Source organism: Pygoscelis adeliae, unplaced genomic scaffold (assembly GCF_000699105.1).
Source record: "Pygoscelis adeliae isolate BGI_AS28 unplaced genomic scaffold, ASM69910v1 Scaffold4, whole genome shotgun sequence".
In the NCBI taxonomy this organism is placed as follows: domain Eukaryota; kingdom Metazoa; phylum Chordata; class Aves; order Sphenisciformes; family Spheniscidae; genus Pygoscelis; species Pygoscelis adeliae.
The window spans coordinates 11335326-11351302 of record NW_008824986.1 but is presented as its reverse complement, the minus strand read 5'-3'; the positions used below and the strand labels follow the sequence as shown (position 1 = coordinate 11351302).

The 15977-nt window shown below is 36.6% G+C and overlaps 1 protein-coding gene across 4 annotated transcripts in view; it reads left to right on the top strand.

The window, feature by feature from the left end:
• Positions 1–14338, top strand: part of PLEKHA1 (pleckstrin homology domain containing, family A (phosphoinositide binding specific) member 1) — a 23440-nt gene extending 9102 nt beyond the window's left edge. The window contains exons 5-12 of one of the 4 annotated variants that reach the window (XM_009325880.1): positions 92–223; positions 1891–2034; positions 3065–3133; positions 6208–6272; positions 7104–7167; positions 8414–8503; positions 9645–9685; positions 11837–12144. In XM_009325880.1, the coding sequence (XP_009324155.1) occupies positions 92–223; positions 1891–2034; positions 3065–3133; positions 6208–6272; positions 7104–7167; positions 8414–8503; positions 9645–9685; positions 11837–12062 (831 nt within the window). In that variant the 3' untranslated portion in view covers positions 12063–12144. Of the gene's footprint in view, positions 1–91; positions 224–1890; positions 2035–3064; positions 3134–6207; positions 6273–7103; positions 7168–8413; positions 8504–9644; positions 9750–11836 lie in introns of those variants that run through there. The other 3 variants (XM_009325879.1, XM_009325878.1, XM_009325881.1) reach the window with 3 other exon arrangements.
• The last annotated feature ends 1639 nt before the right edge of the window (positions 14339–15977 follow it).

The window sequence follows — 15977 nt, the reverse complement described above, 5'->3', positions numbered from 1 at the left end:
TGCTGAAGATAAATTAAAAATTCTTGAGTAATGATTAGGGCTTTTTTAGGTCTTCATAAAACTTATGTTAATTACCGTATTCCACTTTCAGGTACCAAAGCAGTCTGATCCTCTCTGTCAAATGGATAATGCAAATCGTCAAGCTGAAAGCCCAGGTGGAAAGAAGCAAGTCTCTTACAGGACAGAAATTGTGGGTGGCGTTCCTATCATTACACCTACCCAGGTAATACCCTTAAAACGAGTGGGCTATTATTTGATAGAGGAAGCTTTGTTGTTTGACAGGTGAGAATAGGTTATGTATCACAATATAGCTGTCAGCTTCTCACCTTGCTCAAAGGACTCATACTTTGATGTGCACCTTTTATTGATACTGACTGGGTTTTTTTGAGGATTTTATTCCCTCTATAGAAGATCATAGAGAATTATACAAGACTATAAAGAATTACTTGAGTGTTGATTTTTGCTCACGGATATCAGTTAGTATGCTGAAAACGTATTTTTGTGCGTGTGAAATGAATTGTTGGTGTTAACAATGCCAAAGTTCTGTCTTTTTAACTGCCAGGAAAAGCGGGCAAAAAAAGAGGTGATTAAGTGAGCTGATTATATATACACTACGTTATTAGAGGTAGTAAGGATGAGAGCAGATTAAACTATTGCAGAAGGGCCTTGAAATGGCATGTGTGGACAAATAAGATAGCAAGTGAAAGACAGTGAAAATAAATGTGATGTAAGGGATTCTGGGAAAAACAATCCTAGTTTTTATAGAAAACACTAGATTGTGAAATAACCATTTCCACTTGAGTGAGAGGTAAGAGTTACAGTCACACTATGAAAACATCATCTTAGTGTTCAGTTACAGTGGATGAAAAACCCCACAAATATTAGGAGTTACTACAAAAAGAATAAGGAGTAAAACAGAAAACATCTTTGTTGCTGTATAAATCATGTCTTTGACCAGACCTTGATTACTGTGTCCAGTTTTGTTCTCAACTTAAACTAGAACTGGAAAGTTTCAGAGAAAGATTTCAAGGATGGTTGGTCCATGTGGAATGATCTCCGTATGAGGAACAATTGAGTGGGCTAGTACTCTTCTGTGTGCAAAAGAAATAACTGGAGGAGGATGTGAGAACTCTACAAAATCATGATTGGCAGGAGTGGATGGTGTAAACTGTCTTTTCCAGTATGAGAGCTATGGGCTTTTAAACAAAGCTAATGGTGTAACCAGGTGAAACAAAGGGAAGGAGGAATTCTTTCAGTGAGTAATAAAACATAAGGTACTCCTTGCCAACAGATGGCATGGATGCAAGAAACTTTCCTGAGTTTGAGAGATTGGACAAACTCATGGAAGAAGAATCTATGCAGTGTTAAAAGATACAGACCTGTATCTGTTTCTGGAAGTTCCCTGAGCTGAAAATAGTTAGTTTGGATTAATATCGTGTAAATGATGTGTATACACCTGAACTGCATTTAAAAAGTTGGTGAATTCTGATGTGTGTTACGGTCCTAGAAATAGCTTTTTCTTTGCTGTAGCCTCCTCTAGTGTTTTGCCCTTAAAGTCATGTTATGAGTTTGAACTAAATACATGCATATATCTTGTCTTTAGGTCTGTAACATTCTTCATTGAGTGTCTGTCAATATTGTTTGAGAATACTCAGCACTTTCTTAGTTTAGTTTCTAAATGGAGCTTGCAGGTACTCAACCAGAGCCCTTGGAGAGTCTCATTAATTGTCTCTAGAAATCAGTTGAAATATTTTATCTTTTCAAAAAAATTGTAAATGGGATTTGGGAGCATGGGATGATACAATTATTTCCTATTATAACTAGTGTAGTTATTCTTTGACCTTTAGAAAAAAACCTGAGAGTATCCTGAACTTTCCTGCTTTTTTCTAGAAAGAAGAAATCAGTGAGTGCAGTGAAGGGGGTGATAGGAGTTATTTGAAGCGGTCACAAAGTCACCTTCCTTATTTTACTGCTAAGCATCCCCCAGATAATGCTATTATCAAAGCTGGCTATTGTGTAAAACAAGGAGCCGTGGTAAGTATTTGAGATCAGTGTGTGTCGCTAATCAAGAGCAAAGGTCCTAGGGTGGTAGTTGTACTTATGAAGTAGGCGATTAAAAAAGAAGAAATAATTACCAGTAACTTTAGCACTACTGACAATATTAAGGATGGCTAAAGATAAAACTTATCCTCCAGTAGCATGTAATTTGTGTCTGTATTACTTCTTTCCATTACTTTCTTCAGTGTTAGGTTGTTGGAGATGTTTTGGAGAGGAAAAGTTGTGTGCACAGAGACTTTCACATTATGGTTAGTGCCTGCAACTAGGAACTCTTCTGTTCTACAGTTATGTAGAGATCCTTATTTCGCTTACTAGAAGCATCTAAATGAAGGCAGAAGTTCAATGTCTGCATGCTTTTTAAATCACTAAAATGTTTAGAAAAAGCTAATTTTTCAGTTCAGAGGAAGAATTGTACAACTTGTCAGACTGATTAACACAAGTGGAACTATTCTTAGAATCGTTTAGATTGGAAAAGACTTTCAGATCATGATGCCTTGCTAAAAGAAGGAACAGATAGTTCAGATTAAGCAAGATATGCACGCTTCGTGAGTTCTCAGACTCATTTTAGATTATGAAGCTTCTTTTTGCAACATACCTTTTTTAGTTAAAAATAAAGTAGAAACCTTTAACGTGCTGTCTTTTAACATTTCTTACACGGTATTTGTGCTGCTGAGTTGCTGCAGTTTCAGTGAAAATTGCTGAAAAATTCTTATAATAGAAAGTAGTAGCTCCCAGAATTGTTAATTTTTGCAGTTTAAAAAAAAAAAGGACAGTCTTGCAGAATTATTTTGGGGGCACTCTATATATACGCAACACACATAAATATATGTAATATATAAAAAGTATAAATATTATAGATTAATAAGTATAAATAAACAGGAAATATACAATATCATGTATTATAAATATAAACTAGAATTAGAAATATAATTACATAAACATGAATAATATATAGCATGTAAGTATATTTGTATTTTATATACAAATATTTGTTTTCCTTTAACAGATGAAGAACTGGAAGAGAAGATACTTTCAGTTAGATGAAAACACAATAGGATATTTCAAGTCTGAACTAGTAAGTTTCCAAATGTGTGTTATTTTTCCAGTGATAGTTGCAAGAAAATCTAAAGAAATATGCTTGTATTTGAAAAATGTGCTCTGCTGCTCCTGCAGCTCTTAACTCTGTCCTGTAATAACTTTTCATGATTGGGAAGAACAAAAAATTAATAGGGTGGCTGTTAACTTGGACTTTTGGGAACCTGTCTGTAGGGCACTGAAGAACAGTAGTAGGATATATTCTACAATCAACGTAACTTTTTTATTAGTATCTTATGTCACTTTACTCACATATAATTAATTCTGTTCTTGAAACAGCTGATCATTATGTAGAGAGACAAAACTGTAATCTTGGCATTCTTAATGTAAAGTTAGAATTACGGGGTGTTTTATTATACAAATGATGGGATCTTTTCCCATGCACTTGTTTCACCAGGGCAGCCAAGACAGGCAAAGAACTCTGCTGTTCAGAAGCAACACTTACAGAGTTTGTTTCGGTTTCATGATCTTTCTTCCCCAGTCATCAGTATTCAACCTTTTGACCAAATGTTAAGTGCCTTCAGGCTTCATTTAAAAATGAAGTGGCTGGTACTGGAGACAGTCTGTTTTCCCCAAAAAGGAATTCCACGCTTACTGAACATGAGAAAATCTGTACCTAAGGAATGAAGTCTGAGTTGTAAAGTATTATAAGTTAAGGAAAATTGGGCTTACAAGTCAACTGTAAGATGTAAAATGTCAAGAACCCAAATTTCGGGCTGTTTCTGAAGAGAACTTTTGCTTTACTTTTAATGAGGTAGTATACAACAGTAGCAGCAGTTTGATCTTGCATCATTATCTTTGTTAAACTGTCAGCATAACACAACTCTGACTCATTGCCTATAAAAAACTGTCTATTTAAAAAAAAACAAACCTGAGTGAGGATTGCTCACAAGCAAATTCTAACTCAGTGAAGAATTGTGCTGTGTGAGAGTATACTAGAAAGATGGTAGAAATACATACATCATGCTCCTTTCCAGTTTAACTATTTTGAACAATATAAAATCTTGTAGTGTCCTCTGTTCTTCAGGCTAATATGCTCTTGCTGCAGTTTGAGGAAGGTACTGGACTGACCAGCTGTCAGACAACAGGGAAGTAGATCCTGCTTCACAATTTTTACTGAAACTAGCTTTTTTTCCATTTTAAGGGAGTCATCCTTGTTCAGGGAAGTACGTACTGAATAGGTAGAGAATATAGTGTCCTTTTTATTGGACTATATAAACAATTAGGGTCTGCCTTGTCTGAAACATACATGTTGGAGAGACATTCAATCTGTACTGGAAAGAGCAAAACTTCCAGAGCACAGCCCACCAAGAAGAAAACACGTGCAACAACTTAACCATATGTCCATCAGACTTTTATTTATCTCCTACAAACACAAAAAGGGTAAAGCACTCTCTTCTGAAGATTTCAAGTGGTGAATGATTTCTTTCAGCAATGTGTGCGATCTCCATTTCCCTAATAATCTCCTGTTTCTAATGAGAGTAATACAGAGATAGGAAAAAAGTTCAATAGTCATTATTTGTCATGCCTTTGTGGTTAAGAAGGCTATGGCATGGAGGTCATATTCAGCTAGTGTAGCATCAGACTTCTAATTCTGGAAAACTTCTTTCTGTTGGACTTCAGTTCCCAACAGTTGCAGTCTTCAGTCAAGTATGGCTCTCTCTTGAAGTTAGTTTGTCTTGACAGCCAGCCTGCTCACCAGTAGTCCAAATGACTTACTGGGTATCTTGAAGTTTGCATCTGTAGAAATATATCCGAGTTCTCTGCTCTCAAAAATGTAAAAAATGTTTTGCTTTTTTTTAGATTCAAAAATGTGTAGATTCTGGGAATTTTTTTGTTGTGGTTGTTTGGTGTCATGTCGTCATCCCCACCCCTTAGTGATCTCCTCTTTTCGGTTGGAGGAAGAGCCCATGTCAGTCTTCAGGTGGAGCATAGCGGAATACAGGCAGTGTCAGACTCAAAATTATCATTTCTGAGCTGAGATCTTCCCTGCAACAGGTGTCTGTATTCCAGGAATGATCTTGCAGTTCACATTTGATGTATTACTTTGAAAACTCTTGTAATGGATGAATGATCCTAGGAAGAACAGGGAGGGGAGAGGGGGGAAAGAGGGGCAAAATAACTGAAAGCATTGAGTTTTAAACTCTGTACATTTGATCTGCTATAGAGACAAGTGATCTAATGAAAACTGACATTTGAGGATGGTTATATTTGTGTGACATCCACTGTTTGCTATAACAACATAAATCTCTTAAGTATATGTAATAGAAATTGTAAAGAAAGTAGTCATTGCAGAGCTGACAGCTTTTGTTTTGTCTACCAACTGGAGTAGTCCATTGTAACATTGCTTAAAGAAAACATATTAGGAGGTAAAATAAGTTGTTTGTTTGTGTTTTACTGTAACAGCCACAGAAAAATAATAGTATGTATGACATTACGTTGTCATGGCAAAAGAGAACATTCAAACAAATATTTTCACACCTTTTTTTCCTGTTGTGTGAAACTTTGACAGAATTGTAACACTTATTCTTGTTACGGTAGCAGAATTTTCATATGCTTTAAGACTACTTGCTCTTTTACAGGTTTTGGTACGATTGATTTCTTTGTATTATTTTTAATTGTATTGAGTATAGGGTACAATTAATCTGACTTAAAGTCATGTCATGCAGTACAATTAACAAAGCATCTTGTATTGTAGCATTGCGTAGCAAATGAATATAATCACGGTTTTACTGAAATAAACTGCTTGAGGCCAGATTCAATTTTGTGATCTAGTTAGGGGAAGGGGACAGGGGTGGCTGTCTCCATTATGGTAAGGTGAATTAATGTTTTTGGGTTTTTTACTTCTTGATTGCGCCTCCTTTTCATTGCAAGTGCCATGGTTTGTTTCATACTTACAAAAGCGAATTAAATTTTGGTTGACATCACCTTTTGAAAGTCTCATTTATGTAAATCTGCTGCTGTCAACTGTCCTGACCTCTGGCTTTTTGACTGTATTATAGTTGTTAGATATACTCTACTGAAATATTTTTGCCTTTTTTTTTTTCTCCCCAGGAAAAGGAACCTCTCAGGGTTATACCACTTAAGGAGGTCCATAAAGTTCAGGAATGCAAACAAAGGTAAGGAGAGAAGCACTGACATGGTTACATGGGATGTAGTACACTGCTTTGTGATGGCTAGACTGCTTATTGGAAACAATGGAGAACTTTTTAATAACTTTGGTTGATGTATGCATGTGTGATACTCTTATAGGACAGCAAGTAGATTTGTGCATAGAACTGGTTTTGAGGGTCCTGCATTAGTGTGTGTTTCCAACTTGTAACATACACTAGAATGTAAATGCATTGGACAAGGGTGGAACAAAGGAGTATCATGCAATCATGAGTCAGAGATGCATGGGTTCTGCCTGATTTGAGGCAGCAATTTTAGGAATCTCTGTTCTGCTTATATAATCTCTAAACCTTTAGAGGACATTAGCTTATGTTAAATGTCTGAATTTAGATGAGAACACTCTTCCTCCTGCTGTTTCCCTCCCACCAAATGGCAATATACTAAGGAATTAATTGCCTTTGTAGTAGTTTTTTTTAGCAAGCTGCTGCTTAGGATGAATACTTTGCAAAGACATAACAAAATACAAATGTGAAATTTTACAGAAATTTGACTAGAACAATAAATATTTTTAACTTAACATCAAATGGTTTAGAGTGTTCTAATTAAAAGTATATATAGTAGCACGCATGCCACTGATAAACTGAAGAGTCTTAGGATTAAAATGAGTAAGAAATGCTGGTTTTCTTTTTCTGCTTGGTATTTACTAAAAAAACAGTAGAGTGATAAAGAAATGCAAAGGTCTCCAGACAACAAATGCTCTGCTTCTCTGCACATCCTAGAGTCTTTTTAAAATAAAAAGTTGTACTTACTGTTAAAGTATTTTTGTGTTTCATTTACAGTGATATAATGATGAGAGACAATCTCTTTGAAATTGTAACAACTTCTCGAACCTTTTATGTACAGGTAATTTCTTTTTTAAACGTTGGGCAAAACCAGGAGTCTGCCATAGTCAAAGCAAAGAAGCGCTGCTATTTTGCTTTTTAAGTTGTATTTAACTATGCCGTAATTTTCAGAGGGAATGTGGTCTTCATTATGTTTCAGAAAGATGCATATGAGAAACATTCCACGTAACAGCAACTGTTATGTTGGTAGTGTATGAAAGCAATAACTCCTAATGTGATTTTTTTTGGCATTCAGGTCTTCAAATTCTGTAGAATCAACTCAATATTTTAAAATCTTTTATTTTGATGTACTGAATTTTCCTGTATAGTAATTGACTTCTCAGATTCAAGTTAGTTGACACATTAAAATATCTAGTAAAGCACAGCAATGTTTTGATTTCAGTACCTATTTGGTAATATGTATCTATATGCACTTTATCCACTGCATCCTTACCATGTTATCTTTTAAATGTTTGGACATAATGCAAATCACAGACTTGCTTTTCCTAGCTCTGTGGGAATGTGATGCTTGTAGTACTGGAAATAATTTTTGAGTTTCCCTGGTAGGATCAGAGATGCCTGTGTAGTCTAATACAGACAGTGGGGCCAGATGCTGAGTAATGAGCTGTCCTATAGCTGAACATAATTAAGTGACATGTTGCAGATGTTTCTTGCTGGGTAGATGTGCTAGTTTAATAAAGTTGCAAGCTAATTAGGAGATGGCTTTAGCTTTTTATCTGTCTTCATCCCAGATATGTACCCCCTCGGTAGTCACTGTTAATCTATTGCATCTTTGTTGGATTGTTGTTCTAAGTAAATGTGCAGCTGACCCCCGACAGAGACTGATTTTTAGTTTACTGTAACTCTTCAATAAATACCTCATAGAAGGAAAGTGCAGCAGTGACTGAAAAGTACAGAAGTTATGTCGTTGGCCAAAGTCTGCTAAGAGGGGTCAGCAGATCTCCTGTAAGAATTTCTGTGGGCGCTTTAATTTTTTTGTTTGCTGAAAGTAAAAATTTGAGTCTAGAGTATGCAAATAGTATAAAAATACTTATTTCTTGCTTATTATTTTATATAACTATATACATACAATAGTAAATTCAGGGTAAGATTTTAAGAGATGTCTGGGTTAAGAAATGGAAGTCCCTATGGCTTTAAATAACAGACTACTAAAGTAGGGTAAGGCTGTCATTTTAACGCAGATGGTCAGGACACTGGGAAAGTCGAGAGTTGGTTATGTTAAATGTAATGCATATTGTTTGATCCAGGCGGACAGTCCAGAAGACATGCACAGTTGGATAAAAGCAATTTCTGGGGCCATTGTAGCACAGCGGGGACCTGGAAGATCAGCAGCTTCCGTATGTTATTCTGAACCTCAGAGAAAATGTGATTAGTTGATGTTTGCTTGTGCACATTAAGTTCTAGTTGTTTTTTCCTTTCGCCTGTCCTCTATCCTGTCCTGTAGTAACATGGCATCTTTGCATGAACTTTCATACAGACTGGCGTAAAATATTTTGCGTTTTTAATTGAGCACTTATCTTAGTCTTACATGTATGTAACTTTATGTGCATTGTATTGTCATGAACACGTAGATAATGCAAGTGCTAACCTAGAAAAATTCTGAGTTCACTATGATCTTTGTCACTATGCTGCTACTAGTTTGGAAGTAAAACTGAAACTTTAATTCCTGTGAGGTGTTTCTGTTAATTGCTGAATTTTGCGATCAAATGACAATATCCTAACTTGTTTTTAACAACTCTCACTACTAAATTGGCATTCTCTATTGTTGATAGTTTATTGTATATGCGGATATAGATTCAAATTTAAAGTAACTTCTCTGAGATCTCTGCTCACATGAACTAGTTTTTGCTGTTGGAAACGTAGTGTGAACACCATGTAGCATTACTGAACTGAGGCGCTGTGACAAATCTTAATATTTGTGAAGCCATGTGGATGCCAACATTTCATACATACTTGATTTAAATTGTATTAGACATTCAGTACAAAGTACATTAACTTGTGAATAGTGAAGGTTACTGTAGTGTCACAGTGTCTCCAAGTATGTCCAGATTTAACAAATGGAATACTTTACAGTTCAGACCTTGCAAGCTATGGCTTTCACTTTCTGGCTATGGGATGTTTTGTAATAAGCTGAGTATATCATTACCCCCCATAATCTGAAATCTAGTAACTTAAATCTGGCTTTTGACTATACATTTGCATTGATACTGTGTTTCTGTTAACTCAATCGAAGCTCTCAGTTATTTTTTGCAGCTGGGAGCTGCTTCATGCTTTTAAATAAAACTTCCTATCATAAATTTTGTTTCTTTTTGGGGGAATGAAAATATGCAGATAACTTTTCTTTGTGTATCTTTTTTTTTGTGGGGCTAACTGAGCAATCTAGCTATTACCGTCTGCATCACTTCTTTCTTTTTCCCTCTCTTCTCTTCTTTCCCCAAGTATAGGTTACTCTAATCTTAGCTTTGCACTGTGTTCCAGATGCGGCAGGCCAGAAGGCTGTCGAATCCTTGTATACAGAGGTATACATCAAGAACTGGTGAATGCAGCACGTATGTGGGCTCTCATGTAAACTTGCCTTCTTAACAGATGGCTAGGACTAGAGACTAATTTGCACTATAAAAAACTAAAAATAATGCTACCTGTTGTCATTACCATTACTGAAAACTAACGCATAAATTGTATCATTCGCTTACAGGTTTGCACTGTTTTTTTCTTACCTTTAAAATAATTGGAAATTAAAAATGGCAAAAACATGTATTTATACTTCAAAGCATACTATATATTTAAACGTAAGTTGTGTTGTCATTTTAATAGGAAAGTATTAAAACTAATTTGCATGAGAGTTCATATTTCCATTTTACTTTACATTTTTTTTGAAACTGCGCAAAAGCAAAATTAAATTTAAGCTACCCACAAACTAATACAGATGCGTGCACACAAAAAAATGCACGTTGCAACTCTAGTAATTGGAAGGATAATATTGTAGCCTGATTTGCATGGCTTATAAGTCTCTGCATGAAATTATTAGTTCAAATGTAGAAGCATTATAATGTATAATCGGTACGCTGTTCAAAGCAGTACACCTTAGGAGTAATACAGCAGCGTAGTCTCTTAACTGTGAAATTACAGTCAGTGTGGGTAGTAAAATCTGAGTATCCTTCGGTTCAATTTAGCAAAAAGTTTGTTATAGAGATCTTGTCTTAATATCCCTTACTTTTGTTGAACTAAAATTATTAGTAATAAGAAAAATAGTAGGTAAATCACTGAATCACATTCTCCTAAGGCAAATGTTTTTCTTAAAGTGGAGTATCAAGTCAGGTATGAAATAAGGCAATGTAAATAATGTGAAATACTTCACTGAAATCAAATACACAACTAAAATCCAAAAAAAGTTGCACAGTTCCTTTATCCAACAATGTTAGTGAATTTATCAAAAGAAATACAGTAGTACTTGGCAGAATCCATTATGATTAAATTGATGAATTCATGTCATAGCATTCTAAAAGAAACTTGGAAAACTGCTGTGAAAAAATAAGTATTTGATTTAGGATGTATATTTGCATCTTGGACACACATCTGTGGTGGGTTTTTTTGCTAACAAATGTGCTTGAAAAGTGACTTGATTTGTGTAGACACATGGGTTCGCGATTTCTTTAGTTCATGTACTAACACTGGTGATGGCAGAAGTGGCAGCAGCTGCAGCTCCTAATAAATGCAGAGTGAAGCATTCACTGCATCATCACACATCATTTTGATCATATCATTTAACACTGTATCCAGCGCTGTTTTAGGTATCCCTAGGTATCTGAGACATCCTTATAGAACTGATAGGTAGGATGCAGAACCTGAGGAATTTTTTGTTCTGGAGATACAGCTGTAGGTCAGGCAGGATATCCTAGAACATCTAAAATGGCAGTGTGTGCCTATGCTTTAGATATCTAAATCATTCCCAGGTGGTCTGGGAACTTGGTTCTATCAGTAAATAAATGGTGGAAGATTATTTTCACAGTATCAATCTAATAGTGTTATGTAAAGGTCAACAGAATGGCAGTTAACAATTATAAACACAAGAAAATAACTTGACCATTAGAAGGAATAGCTTAAAGATCAGTTTCTTTTCTAGGTCCACTAACTTTGGAAATTGTTATACAGTCTTGATAGCATAAAATAGTTACTGTTTTTGTTTGGTCCATGAAACAAATTGGGGAGATTGGTACCCCAAGAAGAGGGAACAGTAAAATGTGCATTACTTCAGGATTTAGGATATGAGTGCCTGAAGTATATGAGTATGTTTGAATACATTTTTCTCTCGGAAAGATGTCACTTTCAATGCCCTGTAAAGTGTGTATCTTCAAAAGTTTACTTAACTTCTTAGTAAAATGAGAAGCTTCAATTTGCTGGACTGTATCATGAAGTCTAAAGAGCTGCTGAGCTTGATTTGAGAAATTTAATTTCCTTGAATGAAGAAACTGATGTTGCTGTCACATACTGCTGTAAGCTCACATTTAATAATACACTGCCTTGAGAAAGCACCTGCCTCCTGCTGCTGTGGCTGATGCTTCGCTTCGTGTATTTTCTATCTTGATTTTTTTTCTGAGAGTGAAATCTGAAACTGCAGCTTTCCAACACGACGTCAATGACTTCATCTGACATGTGCTCTTCTTTTCCAGGAGCATACAGAGTCTTCTTCCGAACCCAACCATGCTCTCCGTTCTGCCGTCCCAGCCTCAGCCACCTCACATTCCACAGCCGCTCACGGCAGCCCTCTGGTCCCAAACCCTCACGCCAAATACCCTGCCTTGGAGAAGCGAGGATTTCACGAATCTTTTACCAAGGCCAAGCCAGGGAGCTACAAGATCCAGGTTGTCGCTCCAAGAGAATCAGCTTCCAAAGTGACTGAACGGGGCCTCTCGGAACCCCAAAGTAAAAATGGCACTCAGGAACAGGATCCTGGCCTTGTGGATCTGGATGATGCAAGCCTTCCAGTTAGTGATGTGTAGTGATGGAAGTGTTTGGAGAATGATCCATTTGTTCGGTCCTCTAATTTCCATGCTTGGACTTTTAACCAAAGAGAATTATAGGAAATGAGAACAAAAAAACAGAACACTGATTTTTTTTTATATATATATGTGTGTGTGTTTCCGTACACACATGTGTATATATAATGTGTTTGTATATTGCCTTTCAGCTGAGGGTCAGAATGGACCTTATGCATTTTCTCAAAGCCTGATAGTAAATCACTTACTAGGGAGGGGCCAAACTGCACAATTTAGAAGAAAAAAAAACCCAAAAGACAAAAACAAAAAAGTACTTCTGCAAGTAAGCAAGGTACCAGTAACTTTGCATTCCTAATTTGGCAAATTTACTAAATTTATAACTAACGCTATATTGTGGAGAACTTACTGCCAACAAACGTGATGATTTAATTTCATTTTGAACTACAGTAAGATTTTAGGCATAGGTGAGAATTGTTTCTCTCCATGACTTTCAGATACCAGGAAATGCACAAAATGTTTCTTCTGTTCTTTAGGATCAACAGTGTCAACTGATTTTTTATCAGAACAAGAATTCTGAACTCCCTTGGGATTCTAATTATGGTGCTGTAAAATTTCCACTAAAATAATATTTTGAATAGTCAGCCTATTTTTGATGCACTCCTAAAGGTGGGTTGTAACTTTTTGCACATTTGGATATTAATGGACTGCATGTAATAGTGTTTCGGAGGGGGGAGAAGAGAAATTGGACTTTTGAATTTGGACACTTTAGATCTTTTGAACTAAGTAGGGTTTATATTGTGTTACATTAGGCTTTGCAGCAATTATTTTTCTTAAATGTCTAAACGTATCGTTTGATTACTGTCTTGAGAACGGTTTTCTTATCAGTGCTTTGTGAACAGTTCTTGTTTCTATATCGATCGGTGGAAGACCTCCTCGTTTAGCTTTGTCATTATTGGTACTGAACTGTTCATAGTCACGCAACTGTGGCCTATAACTTTTGGTGCACTAATAATCTTAAGTGCCTGTGTTTTTTCTCACGTTGTTGAAACACTTTTGGATTAGTTATGTACACGAACCATTCTTAATGGTTTTGAACGTTGGCTTGGAGTTGCTCTGAATAGCATAGTTTGAAACAGCTATTCAAAATAGAAAATTTATGCTAGGGATACCAGTGTTCTGGTATTGCACCTACTAGCTGTGCAATATATGTTTTTAAAAATGAGTGTTTGTTGTTTGTGTACACTGTGTTATGGGGCTTCAGTGATGCAAATGAAAAGAACCTTTACATTTCAAGTATTGGATTAGGTTGAGTGTGTACTTTTCATCGTTTTTGAAAAATGCTTGCTTTAATCAAAGCCCCACAAATATCTCATGCTGCTGCTTACTGTGATTCAGATTGTCCAGCTTTATGATAGTTTTTTTGTCTACTGTAACCTAAGATACATATCATACAAGTCCATCTTCTCTCCAACTTCCAAACTGACTTCCTGCTTGAGAGATATGGATGGCTTTGCCACAATAACTTGTTGATCCCAAGGATAGAATAATTGGTGTCATATAAGAATGAAATATAATCTAATTTCAAAACCTTAAATTATATCAGCACCTTCTTTTTTTTTTTACCCATAAGCTAACTAACCACTGTCTTGAGGCAGTGGTGTTTTGTAAATTACTGGTTTTGTTTGACTCTTTAGATATATGTGAAAGCTAGCATAGAATTGGAAGTTACTGTAAATGTCTGAACTAGTATTGTAGGTTTTAACTTCTATAAAGATAAAACAATAGCTCTTTAAAAGCTTATTTTTTCACAAGTACATTCTGTGTGGAAGACACTTTGCATTGAAATATTTTTACTGTAGTCTAACATCTGAAATCACTTCTCTGGTACAGCTTTCACACTGCATGTTCATTTTATTATATTTTGGTATTGGCAATTTTACACATTGGGTGGAGGTAAAGCAGCTCCATTATGGGACTTATAAAAGAGGAAAAAAGAAAAAAGAACTACTGTTGTAGTTCAGTAGCATAGGGAAATATTTGTGGTTGGTAATTGTCAGGGTCTCCTATTTATCAGTACTTTTATAAATCTATGAAAATTGTTAAATTATTTTAGAAACAGTGCTGTAAATATGTCACATTTAAACTGTCAATAAATCAGTTTGGGTAACTTAATAACATCCGACTGAGTTTCCTTGCACCACATTAAATATTTTATTAGAACAATATATTCCTTTTTAGCATATAAGAGGTCAGATTATCTCTTATCCAGCTATAATGTCTTTTTAATTCTTCAAAACTGACCAGGTTGTGTAACCTAAGAAAGAAATCGAACAGAATGAGCTGTTCTTCTTTTACTGTTCTCGGTTTCTCCTGTGGAATTTTTACATGTTATGCAAAGGAAGTCGATCGGGTTTCTTTTTAATCAATGGAAGGGAAGAGATGATACATAGTAATGTCAAGTTAACCACTCAGGCACTGTCTGAAAGGAGGGGGGGAGGAAACCCACAACAAAATGTAACACGCATTTTTCTGGCATTATACTGTTGCATAAAAAAGTTTCTCTCTCAAAAATGCTTTCCTGAAATAACCGCACCTATATGACATCTGGAAGCACCTCATTGTCTGTACAGCAGACAGTGTGATCACACTTGAGTGACTGCATTTGTCAAGTCCATTTTTCCCTTTTGTAAAGTGGCACAGTTAATCAGTCTGTCTCAACAGTGTGCAAGCTTCAGATAACGAACAGTAATTGAATAAGATATTTTATATAGGCTGTACACAGTTACCCAAATTCCAGTTTGACTCTGACATCTTCTGACTGTGAATTATTCCAGGTATGTACACGTCTGCAGTTACACTAGTGTCAAAACGTGCATGCTATTGCCCCCAACATTTTACTCCATAACATAGGATTTCTAGAGGAGTCACTGCACTGAGTGTCTTGAAGCTTCCGTTCTAACCAGTTGTACCACTGGCCAGAGTTGGTATGACGTGTATATAATTGTACCTTTGGTTAGCCCATCTCCATTTAAAATAGACATTTTTAGCTTTATCGTGGCGTCACTAAGTTCCAAAAGCAGCTTGATTGCAGCAGTATGGAGTTAATGTTCTGGTAAGGTCGTTGGTATACCAAGTTACATACTAAACAGACACACCCAGTCTATTCATACATGGCTCTGTGGCTGGTGTCACCGCCACAATTTTGGGGTTTTTGATAATGAGGTGGCCTACGTGGCACCAGGCCTGCTGGCATTAGATGGGATTCACCTTTCTCAAAGGGGGAAGATGGTCTTTGCTCATGAGCTAGCGGTGCTCATTGACAGAGCTTTAAACTAGGCTTGGCGGGGGAGGGGGATAATATCAGGCTTGCCTGTGACAAGCTGTGGGGTGACATGCCAAGGTTAGAGGGATGGGGTGCTAGTGAGGGCGCTCAGCCTGTTGCTCTGAGATGTGCTGGCTACACTGGAGCACACCTGAAGTCCTACAGAGATGAACCAGGGGCTTAGGAGCCAACAGGGAAACACCAGTGAAATACCTCAAAGGAGTTAAGGGGTGTTCCTCTAAAAAGGTGACATGGCCAACAGCCCAGCTGAAGTGTCTCTACACCAATGCACGCAGCATGGGCAACAAACAGGAGGAGTTGGAAGCCACCGTGCTGCTAGAAAGCTACAACCTAGTTGCCCTTACTGAAACTTGGTGGGACAAATCCTGTGACTGGAGTGCAGCTACTGATGGCTACAAACTGTTCAGAAGGGACAGGTGAGGAAGGAGGGGCGGAGGGGGTGCCCTCTACATCACGAAATGGATAGTGTGA